The 16,809-nt window shown below is 46.0% G+C and overlaps 1 protein-coding gene across 2 annotated transcripts in view; it reads left to right on the top strand.

The window, feature by feature from the left end:
• LOC112152688 (filamin-C) overlaps positions 1-13,652 on the top strand; it is a 22,436-nt gene extending 8,784 nt beyond the window's left edge. For both annotated transcript variants that reach the window (XM_024282421.2, XM_024282422.2), the window contains 35 exons: positions 279-472; positions 546-659; positions 742-885; positions 1,027-1,150; positions 1,411-1,571; positions 1,664-1,754; positions 1,838-2,007; positions 2,092-2,209; positions 2,287-2,549; positions 2,635-3,232; positions 3,406-3,579; positions 4,406-4,568; positions 4,721-5,049; positions 5,140-5,263; positions 5,719-5,875; positions 6,100-6,289; positions 6,390-6,413; positions 6,522-6,763; positions 6,845-6,944; positions 7,027-7,167; positions 7,627-7,755; positions 7,837-8,010; positions 8,088-8,252; positions 8,334-8,537; positions 8,613-8,765; positions 8,860-8,982; positions 9,084-9,335; positions 9,405-9,674; positions 9,751-9,888; positions 10,057-10,172; positions 10,882-11,014; positions 11,841-12,017; positions 12,108-12,326; positions 12,703-12,930; positions 13,014-13,652. In XM_024282421.2, the coding sequence (XP_024138189.1) occupies positions 279-472; positions 546-659; positions 742-885; positions 1,027-1,150; positions 1,411-1,571; positions 1,664-1,754; positions 1,838-2,007; positions 2,092-2,209; positions 2,287-2,549; positions 2,635-3,232; positions 3,406-3,579; positions 4,406-4,568; positions 4,721-5,049; positions 5,140-5,263; positions 5,719-5,875; positions 6,100-6,289; positions 6,390-6,413; positions 6,522-6,763; positions 6,845-6,944; positions 7,027-7,167; positions 7,627-7,755; positions 7,837-8,010; positions 8,088-8,252; positions 8,334-8,537; positions 8,613-8,765; positions 8,860-8,982; positions 9,084-9,335; positions 9,405-9,674; positions 9,751-9,888; positions 10,057-10,172; positions 10,882-11,014; positions 11,841-12,017; positions 12,108-12,326; positions 12,703-12,930; positions 13,014-13,201 (6,290 nt within the window). In that variant the 3' untranslated portion in view covers positions 13,202-13,652. The remainder of the gene's footprint in view (positions 1-278; positions 473-545; positions 660-741; positions 886-1,026; positions 1,151-1,410; positions 1,572-1,663; positions 1,755-1,837; positions 2,008-2,091; positions 2,210-2,286; positions 2,550-2,634; positions 3,233-3,405; positions 3,580-4,405; positions 4,569-4,720; positions 5,050-5,139; positions 5,264-5,718; positions 5,876-6,099; positions 6,290-6,389; positions 6,414-6,521; positions 6,764-6,844; positions 6,945-7,026; positions 7,168-7,626; positions 7,756-7,836; positions 8,011-8,087; positions 8,253-8,333; positions 8,538-8,612; positions 8,766-8,859; positions 8,983-9,083; positions 9,336-9,404; positions 9,675-9,750; positions 9,889-10,056; positions 10,173-10,881; positions 11,015-11,840; positions 12,018-12,107; positions 12,327-12,702; positions 12,931-13,013) is intronic.
• The last annotated feature ends 3,157 nt before the right edge of the window (positions 13,653-16,809 follow it).

Here is a 16,809-nt window from a genome sequence, read left to right on the forward strand (position 1 = left end):
ATTGGTTTAATTTTTAAAATGTTTTAGTATATTTTTTCTATGAAAATTACAGAAATTAATTATTCAAAATTTGGCTATGTGTGCCTTTCTGGAAAACCATGCATGTTTACGTTTAGGCTGTGATTGTTACACTTTTTCTTTTAGCCTACAAGCCAACTACGGCCCCACATCAGAGAAGAAAACAGTTATTTGGCCCTCCCGAGGAAAAGCTTGAGGACCCCTGATTTAGAGTAATTTTGGATATATTTTGTTTAAATCTATGTGTTATATTTGCCCAGGCTTCTCTATCGAAGGCCCATCACAGGCGAAAATCGAGTGTGACGATAAAGGTGACGGCTCCTGTGACGTCCGTTACTGGCCAACAGAGCCCGGCGATTACGCCGTGCACGTCATCTGTGATGATGAAGACATCAAGGATAGTCCCTTCATGGCTCACATCCTCCCTGCAGTCAATGATGTTTTCCCTGAAAAAGTAATGTTGTTTCTTCTCATTATAAGTAACAAAGTGTTGTGGTTTTTGTGTAATCTAAATAAACTGTTTACAGGTCAAAGCATACGGTCCAGGTCTGCAGCCAACTGGGGTCATTGTAAACAAACCAACGGAGTTTACTATTGATGCCCGCATGGCTGGGAAGGGTCACCTCAGAATCTACGCGCAGGTACGAGGTCATTTTTTATTCATGAGGAAGCATCATCTTTATTGCATGAGGCCTGAGCTGACCGAGGTTTGTGTCCGTTCAGGATGTAGAAGGTTGCACCATCGACATCAAGATCACTGACAGGGGCGACGGCACATTTGTGTGCGTGTATACTCCTGTCAAACCCATTAAGCACACCATCATCATCACCTGGGGTGAGGTCAACGTCCCCAACAGCCCCTTCAGGGTAAGACTCTTCTACAGATACGCAAACCCAGAGACACTTGACATAAAATTATCTCAACAGAATATGAGGATACTTGACCAAATGTAACGTAAGAGAGCTGTTGGAGTTGCTTCTGCTTCAAGTGCTCTGTGAATTCATTAGGTTCTGGTTGGAGAGGGCTCTCATCCTGACAAAGTAAAGGTCTTTGGGCCTGGAGTGGAGAAGACGGGGCTTAAAGCTAATGAGCCAACATACTTCACTGTGGACTGCAGCGAGGCTGGCCAAGGTGAGTGCAGGATACGAGTGATTCCAAGAGAAAAAGGGTCGAGAATGGTTGTGCAAATATCGGCGCTGTCTCGTAAAAGCTAAAAATAGAGAAAATGAACAGAAGAGGTGAAACTGTGAGGCTAAGCTGCAAACCCATTTAAATGCATGCTTGTACTTGAAATCAAGCTCCAGGCGATGGAGCTCGATGACTTCAATTTATTCAGATCATCTACTTTTAAGTAACCTTTATGAATTGGGCTCATTGTTATGCACCATTAGGGGACATCAGCATTGGAATCAAGTGTGCCCCTGGGGTGGTGGGTCCCGCTGAGGCGGATATCGACTTTGACATCATCAAGAATGACAATGACACCTTCACTGTCAAATACACTCCGCCCGCTCCAGGCCGGTTCACTATCATGGTTTTGTTTGCTGACCAGGTGAGTTGTTCCAGTTCAGGCAGAACCTGGTTTCCTCACATCACTTATAAAACATTTTTTTGATTTACTTTGTTATGTGCTAACTTTGACAGGAAATTCCAATCAGTCCATTTAAAGTCAAGGTGGATCCTTCTCATGATGCTGGGAAAGTGAGAGCAGAGGGTCCAGGACTCAACAAAACAGGTGAGATTAGGATAATGTCTGCAAAGCAGTCAGTAATCACCCACTTTTAACAGTTGTAAAACCAGCAACGCTGCATGTTTTAGGTGTGGAGGTGGGCACTCCAACACACTTCACAATCTACACAAAGGGAGCAGGAAAAGCCAAACCTGAGGTGCATTTTGCTGCATCTGGTCCCGGAGAGGCAGTTCGTGACTTTGAGATCATCGATAATCACGATTATTCCTACACTGTCAAGTACACAGCTCTTCAGCAGGTACGGCAGCCCTCTGGTTCAGAAGAGAAACTATTCACAAATCTTAAATATTGAGTACTCAAGTGCTTTCTGGCCGTTTCACAGGGCAACATGGCAATTTCCATCTCTCATGGAGGAGACACCATTCCCAAAAGCCCCTTCCATATTACAGTGGCACCAGCTATGGATCTGGCAAAAGTTAAAGTGGAGGGGTTGGACACCAGTAAGTTATATATATATAAAAAAATACATGCTTTTTTATACAACCATCTGCAATGATTTAACTGCTCTACCTTGCAGAGGTGGAGGTTGGGAAGGACCAGGAGTTCACGGTGAACACGAAGGGTGCTGGTGGGCTTGGTAACGTGGGTGTGAAAATGACCTCTCCCTCTGGTCGACCAATTCCTTGCAAGCTGGAGTCAGACAAAGCGAAAGGTGCACACAGCGTGAAGTACATCCCACCAGAGGAGGGACAGTACAAAGTTGACGTGAGCTATGACGGGAACCCTGTCATTGGAAGTCCTTTTGGGGTTGAAGCAGTGATGCCAGCCGATCCTTCAAAAGTAAGATTTATTTGCAGCTTCTTGGAGGTTTATGTAAAAACTAAGACGTAAACAAAATAAAAACGTATTGGTTTGACTGCTCCAGGTGAGAGCTTTCGGTCCAGGCCTGAAGGGTGGAATTGTGGGTAAACCGGCTCCATTTACCATTGATACAAAAGGAGCCGGCGCTGGAGGACTGGGCTTGACAGTGGAGGGTCCCTGTGAGGCAAAAATTGAATGCCAAGACAATGGTGACGGCACATGCTCAGTGTCCTACCTTCCCACCGACCCCGGGGAATACGCCATCAACATCCTGTTTGCAGAGCAGCACATCTCTGGCTCTCCTTTCAAAGCTGCCATTCGCCCAGCCCTCGATCCCAGCAAAGTGGTTGCCAGTGGGCCAGGTCTGGAGAGGGCCAAGGCAGGAGAACCAGCAACCTTTACTGTGGACTGCAGCCGGGCCGGCGATGCTGAGCTCACCATTGAGATCGTGTCAGAGACTGGGGTCAAGGCTGAAGTGCACATCCAGAAAACGGCTGAGGGGAATTTTTCTGTTACGTACATCCCATCCTTCCAGGGCACGCACACCATCACCATTAAATACGGCGGCCACACAATCCCCCACTTCCCCCGGGTGCTGCAGGTGGAGCCGTCCGTGGACACCAGTGGGGTCCACGTTTACGGGCCTGGAGTGGAGCCCCGAGGTGAGACTGGTCAAAACGCCTTAACCTCAAAATCAATTTGCATTCCAAATGTGGCTTACGGTTTGAGCAAATTGTCCTTCAACGACGATAAAGCATTTATAACAACTCTAACAGAGCAGGTTTGATGCTGGTCTCGGTCATTAAACCGCCTGATGTCTCGTCTTTGCTTCCAGGGGTCCTCAGAGAAGTCACGACCCACTTCATTGTGGATGCCCGCGCACTCATCAAAGTTGGAGGGGGTCGTGTTAAAGTTCACATTATCAACCCCTCTGGCTCCAATACGGATGCTTACATTACAGACAAAGGAGACGGCACTTACAGAGTGGAGTACACAGCCTTCGAGGATGGTATGAGCTCAGAGAGAGAGAGAAAAAGTTAATTTAACTGTGCAAATGAATGCAATTAAAGGACCAGTGATGAGGAACAGCCACTGAACTAAAATGCTAAACAGTTTAGATGAGCAAAACTTAAAAAAAAAAACAGGATTATTAGAGGAGGTAAAAAAAATGCAGACAGACAAAGAATTGCTAACAGGTGCTGGTTTGGAGCGCCACTCGGGAATAAAGCAGAAGAGAGGGAAAAGGAAGAGCAAGCGAGAGAGGGGTATAAATACAGAATGATGCAGTCAAGCAATGATGTGAGGGGCAGAGAGCAGGCAGGCATAGAGGCAGACAGCCTCTGCTTTATATATAGTGTGCTCTGGAACAGGAGCTCTTAACCAGGCGGATATGTGTGCTGAAGGCTGCCTGCATGAAGCAATACAGCAAAGGGATGACAGTCGGTATTAATAGAGACCTCTAACACAAAGCAAAGGGATCACAGAGCACTTCTGCCCCACCAGACATGCTCTAATATCAGAGCTTTGCAGCTGAGAACCTGCCGTGTTCCGCAGGCCTACTTAGAGCGCTCTGTCAAAAAAGAAAAAAAATGTTGTAACAGAATAATGAATAAGAAGCAGATGGATCATCTTGTTGCTTCACCGAAGCATCTGAACTCTGGAAAGTGGCTTTTATTAATAAACAGATGTTTATATTCCTGTTGGGGATTCAGTTTTGCTCATAATTAAAAGGAGGAGACACAATCAAAGAAAGCTTTTTTCAGTTTTTAGAGCAATCAGATGAAAATGAGTGACAGCAGGGCCCTGACTGCACAGATGCGTCTGCTTGTGTGCAGGAATTCATCTGATTGAAGTGCTGTACGATGATGCGCCTGTTCCTAAGAGCCCCTTCAGAGTGTCTGTGGTTGAAGGATGTGATCCGACTCGGGTCCGCGCCTTTGGGCCGGGTCTGGAGGGAGGAATAACTAACAAGCCTAACCGTTTCACTGTGGAAACCAGGTACTGTGGAAACACACAGAGGAGACATCTGTGGAGGCATTAACAGAAATAAGTGCACATAATTCAGACTTTATAGCTTCAGTGAATCTGACAATATAGATTGGGACTGAGGCAATGAAGAGGAATATAACAATGCTGTCTTCTTCTTTCAGGGGTGCTGGTACTGGAGGTTTGGGTCTGACTATTGAGGGAGCTTCAGAGGCGAAAATTTCATGCAAGGACAACAAAGACGGCAGCTGCAGTGTGGAATATGTGCCTTTTACTCCTGGAGATTATGATGTAAATATCAACTATGGAGGTCAACCGATCCCTGGCAGCCCATTCCGTGTTCCTGTGAAGGATCCGGTGGATCCCACCAAGGTCAAATGCTCCGGACCAGGTCTGGGCTCAGGAGTTAGGGCCCACGTTCCTCAGAACTTTACAGTGGACTGTACTCAAGCGGGACAGGCTCCACTGGATGTAAAACTCTACGGTCCAACAGGTGAGGATACAATTTAGGCAGAAAATGTAACATTTGTTCTATATCATAGTAGTATCTAGAAATCAGCACCTGGAATATGAATATTTACAGGTACTGTGGAGCCTGTTGGTGTGAAGAACAATGGGGACGGCACCCACACAGTTCACTACACCCCAGCACAGGACGGTCCCTACACTGTATCTGTCAAATATGCAGATCAGGAAGTCCCACACAGGTATGAAGCCTTTTAAATTACTTTAAAGGGTAACCAAACCCTAAATTACCTTTTTCTGGCTGTTGACACCTACTGATGGGGCTTTAAAAGTGCTGTATGTTGGTCAATGCCAATTTTTGGACAAATTTAAATAAAACTGTTTAATTCTTCAAAATATAGTCAAAAAAATTCCCTGTGTGCTGCCCCCTACAGGTTGAAATGAAGTATTACAGTTGAATTTTGTCATTGGTCAAACCATGTAAGTTTCAGAAGTCTGACATCAGGATCTGCAGCTCCAGTAATTATAACAGTCGTGCCCCCAAGCCCCACCCTTCTGACGGGATTTTCGCATTTTGGCTGTGGGTGGAGTCAATCTCCAACTTCCTTGTTTGGTCACCCTTTAAACAACAACCACTTGGTTTGCTTTGGAAATAGCTCAGGCCTTTTAGCTTTAATGACTCTATTTTCTCTACCAGTCCATTCAAGGTGATGTCTCAGCCTGGCCATGATGCCAGTAAGGTGCGAGCCAGTGGTCCTGGCCTGGATACTAAAGGTGTATCCGCGAGTCTGCCAGTTGAGTTCACGATCGATGCTCGCGATGCCGGAGAGGGACTGCTCACTGTACAGATTTTGGTAGGTTCTATCATTTCACATTCTGTAACCTGCAGTAGTTGAGTTATCCCTTCAGTTTTCAGTTTGGCGCAGACTCGGGGCTCTTGTGGCTACATAATTAGGCAGTCGTATGATGTGTTTTGCCCTCTGAATACCCCCTGGTTTCCCAACTGAACCATTCAACCACTACAACCTGCAAAAGTTGAGCAATTGCCCCATACTAAGACAAAGTTTTATATTGATAGGATCCAGAAGGCAAGCCAAAAAACGCAACCATCCAAGACAACAGGGATGGGACGTACACAGTGTCCTATGTCCCTGACTCTACGGGCCCCTACACCATCACCATTAAATATGGAGGAGATGAGATTCCCTACTCCCCGTACCGCATCCAGTCTCTGCCCACAGGAGACGCCAGCAAATGTCTTCTCACAGGTAACAACTTTTTCTGTGACGGTTCTGATGGACAAAACACAACGACAGTTTGTGGAATCATTTTTAGATTTATTCACGACTGCTTTCTTCTACTTTGCAGTTTCAGTTGGAGGACATGGCATGTGTGAGTAACACAGGCTTTGTTTTTCTGTCCCGGCAACGTTGCAAGTCGCGCTTTTTGGTGTGAATTTATTCGGGACTTTGAATTTTTCGTCCTTCTGTCCCTGTACAGCAAGTCTGCAGAAGCTGCAAACCTCGGAGGACACAGTCATCACAGTGGATGCCAAGGCTGCAGGGAAAGGCAAGGTGACCTGCAAGGTGCAGACCCCACAGGGGATGGAGCTGGACATGGATGTGGTGGAGAATCACGATGGCACCTTTGATATTTACTACACTGCCCCTGAACCAGGGAAATATGTAATTACGATACGCTTTGGAGGGCAGAACATCCCAAAGAGCCCCTTCCACGTGATGGTGAGTAACAGAGTAATTACACAGCAGTTAGAGTTGTGTTGCAGGTGTCTGGACGTGACATTTTGCCCTCTGCACTGACAGGCCACAAATGAGCCAGTGGTTCCTCGTGATACAGTGGACCCGCTCTTCCGCCCTGTTAATTTCCTGGTCCCTTTCATGCCACAGCAGGGAGAAATCACAGGTGAGGTTAACTAACAAAAAGCACCCAGCTGGTGCACATGGGAAAAAAATGCCACTGAAATGAAAACATTTCAAATCTTCAGGTGAGGTGAGGATGCCGTCAGGGAAAACCGCTCGGCCGCACATCACTGACAATAAGGACGGCACCATTACGATCAAGTACCAGCCGACGGAGAGAGGCCTCCATGAGATGGACATCAAATATGATGGAAACCACATTCCAGGTCAGAAACTAAAATTACATCACAGGTAATGAGGTGAAACACACATTTTTTGGAATATATGGTGCATTCACAATCCTTAAGTTTTGCTTAATAATAGATAACTAACCCACCTTAAACTCCAGTGCGCCTTAAGTATGATTTCTTGTGCTTTCTGTGGTACACCAAATCTGTCAAATTGTTCAACTTTGATAAACTACAAACCCAAATTGCTTAATTGATTGTTGGAGCATTATGGGAATTGTAGTCTAGACCCTAAACAGAAATAAATTAGTTGAATAAAGTTTGACTTATCTGACTGCTTTGTTTTTTTAAATGCATTGTATAGTTTGAAAAATACTGCATTTTTTTTAGTTCAAAACATGTAATGATTCTTCAACTATAGAGCCACAAAGAAGGGTCAAAGAACCAAAAATGACCCCTTGCAGACCCTGCTCTAAACATTCTTTACATTTGCTATAGGAAGCCCTCTCCAGTTCTTTGTGGATGCAGTGAACAGTGGTCTGGTCACCGCCTACGGTCCAGGTCTTAGCTACGGCATGGTCAACAAGGCCGCCACTTTCACAGTGGTCACCAAGAATGCTGGGGAAGGTAAAATGAAATGCTTTGCTCTGCTTTAGCAGAAGTGTTTCAATAATTGGTCACCATTAAACTTATTTTGGTGCCTTTAAGGTGGACTGTCACTAGCAGTGGAGGGTCCCTCCAAAGCTGAGATCACATGCAAGGACAACAAAGATGGCACCTGCACTGTGTCCTACCTCCCCACTGCACCAGGAGACTACAACATCATTGTTAAATTTGACAATAAACACATCCCTGGAAGTCCATTTACCGCCAAGATCACTGGTAAATGCTTTGATGAACATTTATATTGAAGCGGCTTTTGGGAGGTCCTGAAAACATTATTATTTTTTGTACGACAGGAGATGACGCCATAACGAGAACCTCCCAGCTGAACGTGGGAACAGCAGCGGACGTGTCCTTAAAGATCACAGAAACTGATCTGAGCTGCCTGACTGCCAGTATCAGAGCACCATCGGGCAACGAGGAGCCCTGCCTGCTGAAGAGGCTGCCCAACAGACACCTAGGTGAGTTAGGACACACAAAATCCCACATGAATTCTTGAAAGAATGATTACCGTAAAATGAGATTTTTTTCCCTCTGTATAGGAATCTCTTTTACTCCCAAAGAAGTGGGTGAGCATGAAGTGAGCGTCAGAAAGGATGGCATCCACGTGGCCAACAGTCCTTTCAAAATAATGGTCGGTCAGTCGGAGATCGGTGAGGCCAGCAGAGTGAAAGCTTTCGGAAAAGGCCTGATTGAGGCACACACTTTTGAAATGGCGGAGTTTTTCGTGGACACAAGGAATGCAGGTACATTTTAAAAAAATATATTCTCCAACAATTACTTGTTGAAATGCTTCTACAATGTTTCGTTTCTTTACTCAGGTTACGGAGGTCTTGCTCTGTCGATTGAGGGTCCGAGCAAAGTGGACATTAACTGTGAGGATATGGAGGACGGGACCTGCAGGGTGACTTACTGCCCGACAGAACCTGGAAGTTACATCGTTAACATCAAGTTTGCAGAGAAGCACATCCCAGGTGCGAATTTGTTCCAAGGAGAATCCCTAAACGCCAAAATGCCCGGATGATTTGACATGAGTCAAATTGGTATTTTTCTGTATGTTCTTTCCAGGGAGCCCATTTACAGTCAAGGTGACCGGAGAAGGAAGGATCAAGGAAAGCATTACCAGAAAGAGACAGGCCTCCTCTCTTGCCTCAGTGGGTAGCACATGCGGACTTAACCTCAAGATCCCAGGTGAATACAGGAGCCGGTCAGAAATGGTTAGAGGGCGGCGGGTAATCCTGAAGCTGCCCCACAGCTACATTAGTATTCTTGCTGCTTTTTTCCTGCCACAGGAAACTGGTTTCAGATGGTTTCAGCTCAGGAGAGGCTGACCCGGACGTTCACTCGCAGCAGCCACACGTACACCCGCACCGAGCGCACGGAGATCAGCAAAACCCGCGGCGGAGAGACCAAGAGGGAGGTGCGTGTGGAGGAGAGCACCCAGGTGGGAGGAGGAGGAGGAAGTCCTTTCAGAGATGTGTTCGGAGACTTCTTGGGACGAGAAAGTCTGAGCAGCTTTGCCGGCCTCACTGCTAGACCTGAAGGTGAGTCAAAGCTTGAACCCAGATTGTGAAACACTTAGCGACTATTCCTAACTATCTTCTAACCCTCAGTTGAGAGCGGCTCTCAGGCCATGACCGCTCAGGTGACCAGTCCAAGCGGGAAAACGGTGGACGCTGACATTGTGGATGGAGGCAGCAGCACATACAGCGTGCGCTTCATCCCTCAGGAAATTGGGCCCCACACTGTCAATGTTAAATACAGAGGGCAGCACGTTCCTGGAAGCCCCTTCCAGTTCACAGTGGGACCCATGGGAGAAGGTGGAGCGCACAAGGTCCGTGCAGGAGGTCCCGGGCTGGAGAGAGGCGTGGCTGGAGCTCCTTGTAAGTTCACTCCATATGAATGAGATTATCACTTTTTAAAACGATGAATTAATGTTATAATCTTCAACCTTTCTAGCGGAGTTCAGCATCTGGACCAGAGAGGCAGGCGCTGGCGGTCTGTCTATTGCGGTAGAAGGGCCCAGCAAGGCCGAGATCACATTTGAAGACAGGAAAGACGGTTCCTGTGGAGTCTCCTACATCGTGAAAGAACCAGGTAGAGTTCTTTTTTTCCCTTTTAACTCCCACGACCGTAAAGTTTCTTTTCTGTTGTGCATTTTATGTGTTTATTTTTGTCGCTTTGCTGTTGAGCACTTCCGTAGTTCCTCGGGTATTCCTGCGGTTCATTTGATCGCAAAAGTAAATAACATGTCTGCTTCCACAGGGGACTATGAGGTGTCAATCAAATTCAACAATGAGCACATCCCTGACAGCCCCTTCATCGTTCCAATTGCCACGCTGTCAGATGAGGCCCGCAGGCTCACCGTGACGAGTCTACAGGTACAGCGCTCTCACACGCGCACACGCTCTCCCTTTCAGACCCGTTTTGTTAACGTTTTTTGCAACATTCAGACGAAACATTTACATATGCAGAAGTCTGTAAAGCTTGTTTGTTGATATCTCCGTCTGATAGCACTTTGTCCTTGAAGTGTAATTGACTGCCAGAGCTGGAGCAGCGTTTATGACTGTGATACTATGATGCTGGCCAGTGATGAAGGGCTGGATTAACTGTCCCTTGCTAATGTGGGGCAACACAAGCTGTGCTATGTGGGCACTCAAATGCACGACTGTGTTTCTGCCAGACAGACAGAGCGGAGTGAGCGTGAAATAGATTGATCTGTGACAACTCATAATATTGGTCTTGTCATTGTACGGTTGTTGCTCTTACCGTCTCCATTACAGCTGCCAGAAACACTGAAGCTCTGTATTTTTAGTTAACTAAAAACGCCACTTCAGAGCACTTTTCTGCCACTAGAATTCAGCTGAAGTGCAACAGCAGCATTTAAAATGTCACAGTATCTCCACCTGCTTGGACCTTTTTGTCCACTTGTGGCTGGAACGCCTCGTTGTAGACGCTGACCTTCTTTGCCTCTTCAACCTGAATACTGTGTCTGTTCTCGTTAAGGTCTGATGAGTCATGCGGATTGTGTTTCTGCCGGTGTGGGTGCTCACACGTTTAATTTAATCGCCCTCTTCCTCGTTTTGATAGGAAAAGGACTTAAAGGTTAACCAGGAAGCATCCTTCATGGTGCAGCGCAACGGTGCCCGGGGCGTGGTCGACGCCAAAGTCCACACTCCGTCTGGCTCCACTGAGGAATGCTACGTCTCGGAGCTTGACAGTGGTATGCACCAACCCTAAAGCAGAGTTGATAAAAAGTTTTTAAAGACTCTCTCCAAAGATGGGTTTTTAACATGTTCTTATGGGCTTTTTCTGATGAGGGAAGACATATATAAAGAAAATGAACCCTTGTGCTATCCTAGGCATGATTACACTAAAAGTAGGGTCATCTGGACCCCATAAGACAGTGCTTTGAACTTTTTCTTAAGGTTTTTTCATCTTCACTGGTGTCCGTGGCAGACATAAAATCCTGTCCTTTGTCATGGAAGAGATCATACATCAATATAAGGGTGGGGTCATCAAGACCCCATAAGATAGCACGAGGGTTAAGCCTAATATTGTATCCCTGATTTTTTTTTTTATTCAAATCATTGTGAAACAGGAGCAGATAGAAAAACACAGTTTGAAAAAGTTTGTAGATGTGACATAAAGTCGAGAATTGGCAGGCCACTAGCTCCGCCCCATTCCAATGCATCTAATTACAGACACATAGATCCTTGTACGTCTTTGTTTTCTTCATCCGACCTTGCATCTGGTCCAGAACTGTACAGCTGGATAGTTCAATTAATGCTCGCCATTTTTGTTGCACAAGTAATGTTAGAGTGGGGTTGTGATGGACTGTAAGCTAGTGAAAGAGTATGAACAACAAAGGGATGATGGGACATGTTGGCAGGCTCACACAATCCAGCCAACAACTCAGAGCCATAGAGAAGGGCATCATTTATTTATTACTAAAATTTTGGCTTTTAAAATAGATTAAAATGTGGTTTTGAATTGAAAATATCTTGAACAAATGACAACTTTAATAATCGTAATTTTCTGTTTTCCAGACAAGAGTGCAATCCGCTTTATTCCACGTGAGAACGGAGTCCACTCCATCGATGTCAAGTTCAACGGATGCCACATTCCCGGGAGCCCCTTCAATGTGCGAGTTGGAGACCCCGGGTTGATCGGAGACCCCGGCATGGTGACTGCACATGGGCCTGGGTTGCAGGGAGGGACAACGGGTAAGCAGCACTCATTTCCCATTCAAATAGCATTGTGATATCAAGTGTAGAGTGTCCTGTTAACATCTGCATCACCCTCAATTTTCCCAGGTATCCCCTCAGAGTTTGTGGTTAAGACCTGTAACGCGGGCTCTGGCACTCTGTCGGTCAACATCGACGGGCCGTCCAAGGTGAAGATGGACTGCCGCGAATGCCCCGAGGGCTACAGGATCAACTACACGCCCATGGCACCTGGCAACTATCTCATCACAATCAAATACGGCGGGCCGCAGCACATAGTGGGCAGCCCTTTCAAAGCCAAAGTCACAGGTCTGCTTCACAGTCATTCTCCCATCTGATCTGTGAACGACAAATGATGTGATGAGAATGAGGCGAATGCTGTTCTGGAAAAGAGTGCAACTTAGAAGAAAACGAAGAAATGTATGAATTTACTGCCAAGCAGACTTTTCAGATGACTGTACTGCAGTCTTGTCATTGCTCTGTCTTTTATTTATAAGAATAGGTTTAAGGTTCAGGACAATCCCTTCAATTCACTTTATTTTAGAGAGAATTTTATATTTTCTGTTTGAGCTTATGCCACTTTTTTCCCGTTTTCTCTGCATCTTTGTCAGGACTGAGTGTTATCTAACATCTCTGTCATGGCGATTTTAAATAACTTTTTTTTTGCTGTCTCTTTCTCCTGCAGGCGTTAGGCTGTCAGGGGGACACAGCCTCCATGAGACCTCCTCTGTGCTGGTTGAAACTGTTACCAAGACCTCTAAAGTCGGTGGTGCCTATAGCGCCTCCTCCTCTTCTTCCACCACCTCAACCAAGCTGACATCTGACGCCAGCAAAGTGGTTTGCCGCGGACAGGGGCTGTCCAAAGCCGTGATTGGGCAGAAAAATAACTTTAGTGTGGACTGCAGCAAAGCAGGTGAGATTTCTGGAGCCCCAATTTTAACTGCTTAAGTGGTTGCGCCATAATATTTAATCTTAACTTTTTTTTGCCCCAATTAGGTACCAACATGCTGATGGTGGGTGTGCATGGACCTCATGCCCCATGCGAGGAGGTTTATGTCAAGCACATGGGTAATAAGCTTTACAATGTCACGTACAGCGTCAAGGACAAGGGGAGTTACACCGTCATCGTCAAATGGGGGGATGATAGCGTCCCTGGAAGCCCGTACAAAGTCTCTGCCCCTTGAGAGAAGATAAAAAAATAAAAAAAAACTGCTCAAACGCCATTGTCCCATCTCCTCTACTGACCCACAACAACCTTTTTCCTCATCATCATCATCATCAGCCAAGCTCTGCCATTACACTGCCTACTATATACTTTACAGGAACTCAACCCCGCGAGGATGTTTACCTTCAGCTGAACGCGCTTTGTGCCAAACCCTGGTATCAACTCAAGAAAAGATGTTGCACAGTCACAAAAATAAATCCAGATCGACAGGATATTTTGAAGCGATGCGTTGGTTAAATGACGGCATGTCCCCAGTTCTTATGTTGTCGAACAGTTGAGGAACGATTCAAAGTGTTTAAGTTGGATGTTATTTTGTATGGTTTAAGAATGATTTTTTTGTTATATTAACCTTTTTTTGGTAAGTCTTTGCAGACCTAATAAAGGAACTCATTGCTAACTTTCCAATTGAAGCGAGTCTTCTTCTTGCATGTTAAACAGTATTGGGAGAAATGCTGTTAGCTCTCCTAAAAGGCAGATTTTTATTGCTTCATCTTGCAGCTATTTTCTGACCGGTGCTGGTTCAGCTGTGGGAGCAGCTGTCAGGATTTTTTCCTCTTGATCACAGAGGCTCTCAGCTGAGTGTTTGATCCTCGTCCTGTATGTAGTTAGATTTTTTAAACCTTCCTTCTGGGGTAAACATAACAAAGTCAGATCCTTGATCCCCCTATAGCTCTTCCTTCACCTCTGATTCATTCTGCTGTTTAGTTTTGCATTAAGAACATTTATCCTGGCTATCAATCTGGGCTTATTTACATTATGTACATATCCAGATGCAATCACAAGATGGCAGCATAGTCAAGCTCACATCTGCATTTAAATCTCCGATAAGTACACCAAAACAAAATCTCTATTGTTCACAGTGAAGATTAACTACAGCGTCGCAAACACGAGGGAGCCTGCAGCGCCGAGAAACCAGAGGCATCAGCTTCCAGCGTGTGTGTAATTAATCCTGTTGGATCAGACACGGAACATGAGTGGTTTCTGTTGCGGCTCCCCTCATAGGTTGCCTCGCTGAGGCACAAACAAACCCTTAAAGGGGGGGCTGCTCAGACTCACACTTGTGTGTCCCCCTGCATTTTTTCGGCTGACTTCATGACCTGTGTGAGTTTCTTGCACATCCTCTGCGTCTTCTGCCTCAGTCCCACAGTGAGTCAACCAACCAGCCTCCACATGGTGACACACTCCACCACTACCATTCTTCACAGAGCAGAGCCTATAATTAGGTGTTAATTTTCACTGGTACCAATACGACACGATGCTGGGAGGCCATGGCGAGGCAAGGCAGAGTGAACGGGTATAAAAAGGCAAAGTAAAAAAAGCTTAACTCCAGACCATCTGGCCAAGTGGCTGGAACTGCCTGCTGCTGCCTGGGCTAACGTTAGGACCAGGGCAGGGCCCACCCACGTCGGTCTGTCCTCCACATCCTGCTCCTCCGGACCGGGACATGAGCGTCTGTCCACCGCAACATGTTAGTTTCGAGCGGCTGCCAAACAAATGGTAGCAGAGGCAGCTCCTTTCCTCGCAGGCTGCAGTGCCGAAGGAAGTACGATGCAGAATAAGTAGGGTGGGGGAGAAGAAAGGAGGAGAATGTGGGAGGAAGAGAGTGAGAAAGATTGATTAGAGGAAGAGAATGGGATTTAAAGAATCGAGAGGGAAGGCAGGCAGGCAGAGCCGGGAACAAACACACAAACACATCTGAAGAAATGAGAAAGGTAGACTGCAAATGAATCAATCATTGACCCAAATTCACTTAAAACATGCTAATGTAGTGGATAACTTAACCTTCAAAGCTATCATTAGAGCTGGAGCTGCTGAAACGGGCGGTGAGTCATTCATTCTCTTCTGCATGGAGATGCTGTTGTTTCTCACATCTCTAACCCTGATCTCACCCTAACACACACACACACACACACAAAGAAGTTGGGATTATCTTAAGAGTAAAACTGTAACAGCATGTCGCCATAAGCTTTGGAAGGTCACGCACTTAGACAGAAGTCTCATTGTTTGACCTGACCCTATCATGCTGACTTCTGCATCATCATCCAGTCTGACTACCCTTATCCTCTCCTCTTATTATAAATACCGCCTTTCTTTAAATTCCAATCAGTCTCTGTTTCTGCACATCCAGGGCTTTATTCCTCTCATCTTCAGTCGCCACGAGACTTTTTTCCTGGGGCCGTCTTGACCCTTTTTCTGTCAACTCAGCCCCCGTCTCTTGAGCTCGTGTGGTCGTCCCTGCGGACTGTGTCAAAAGACTCTGACACCTCCTGAAAATAAATAAATAAAAAGAAAGAAAGAAAGAAAGCGTTGGCTGAGCAAGCAGACAAACAAGCACACTAAACCAATGTTTGCACAAACAAATGGTCGCCTGCTTGGGTTAATAAATGGATGCGAAGACAGAGTGGAAGGATGGATTGCTGTACAGTAGAGAATTCATCCATTCATTTTCAATCCAAGCCTGAAGGCTCCTCTGTGTAATTGCTTCATGCATAGTTGATACACTGCATAATCAAGCGAAAACAGTAGATTTCTCTCTGCTTATCTGAAAGCATGCACTTTGCAGGCTGTAGGTGAAGCAGGATTTTAGTGTCATTGAATAGCTCTGTCCTCATAGATAGATGGACGGCCACACCAGTAACATCTGAACTGTGTTCATCCTGTGTCTCCATCTGATCCACCATAGATGAAATAAAAAAAAAAGAATATTTATAAAGAGGGCTGTCTTATGGTACAAAATTTCTATTAAAAATCTGACGGACTGTAGCTCCAAATTGGTTCCCTTCATGTAGATGTGTAAAAACATTGCAAATGGATGAATGGAGTTCCCACTGGGCTCCAGCAGATTGTGTTCATGCAGCATGTAAATGCGTGAAGCATGAAGCCAATCCAACGCACCTCAACCCAGCGCTGAGCAGGCTGCACTACAGAGAGGGATGGATTTCTGTTGATGGAAGCCCGGACGAGAGATGCATGCCAAAGACCTTCTACCCCAAGACAGCATTTTCACACTAGCAACAAAGAGCAGGCACACATGCATGAGATGATACACACTTCTCTCTCGTAGAAACACACACACGTTTGACCAGCCATCCATGCTCGCAGGCTTGTATACTGAGGCATCACTACATATGAAAAGAAACAGCATGATGTGAAATAGCTTGGCTTCATGAGATGTATGAGTAGCAACAGCCTGAGGCAGGAAAGATGACAGAAGGGAAATCTGTCCTTCTGTACGGGAAAGACGTGTTCACACTCCTTTTGTGGAGCAGCAGGGATGTGTTGGGGGCAGAGTCCCCATGTGTCCATCTCTAATTGGAGTACGTTTCTCTGCGCTGTCCCTATCACGCTATGGTGGAAGTAGGAAACTGTGCAAATGGATAACCCTCCTGTGAAGTGCCTGTCCTTGATTTGGTGGGCTGATGGCAGCCCACGGTGGGGAGAGACTACAGATTAGAGGCAAATTGTAAAACTTGTTTGTCCTCTCCAACAGGGGTGGGACATTCAAGGAGAGTGACAAGCCAGGCGCCGTGATGGAGGAGCTGGGACCTGCACCGCAGATGTGGGTTG

The sequence above is a fragment of the Oryzias melastigma genome, linkage group LG6, assembly GCF_002922805.2.
Source record: "Oryzias melastigma strain HK-1 linkage group LG6, ASM292280v2, whole genome shotgun sequence".
NCBI classification, from domain to species: Eukaryota; Metazoa; Chordata; class Actinopteri; order Beloniformes; family Adrianichthyidae; genus Oryzias; species Oryzias melastigma.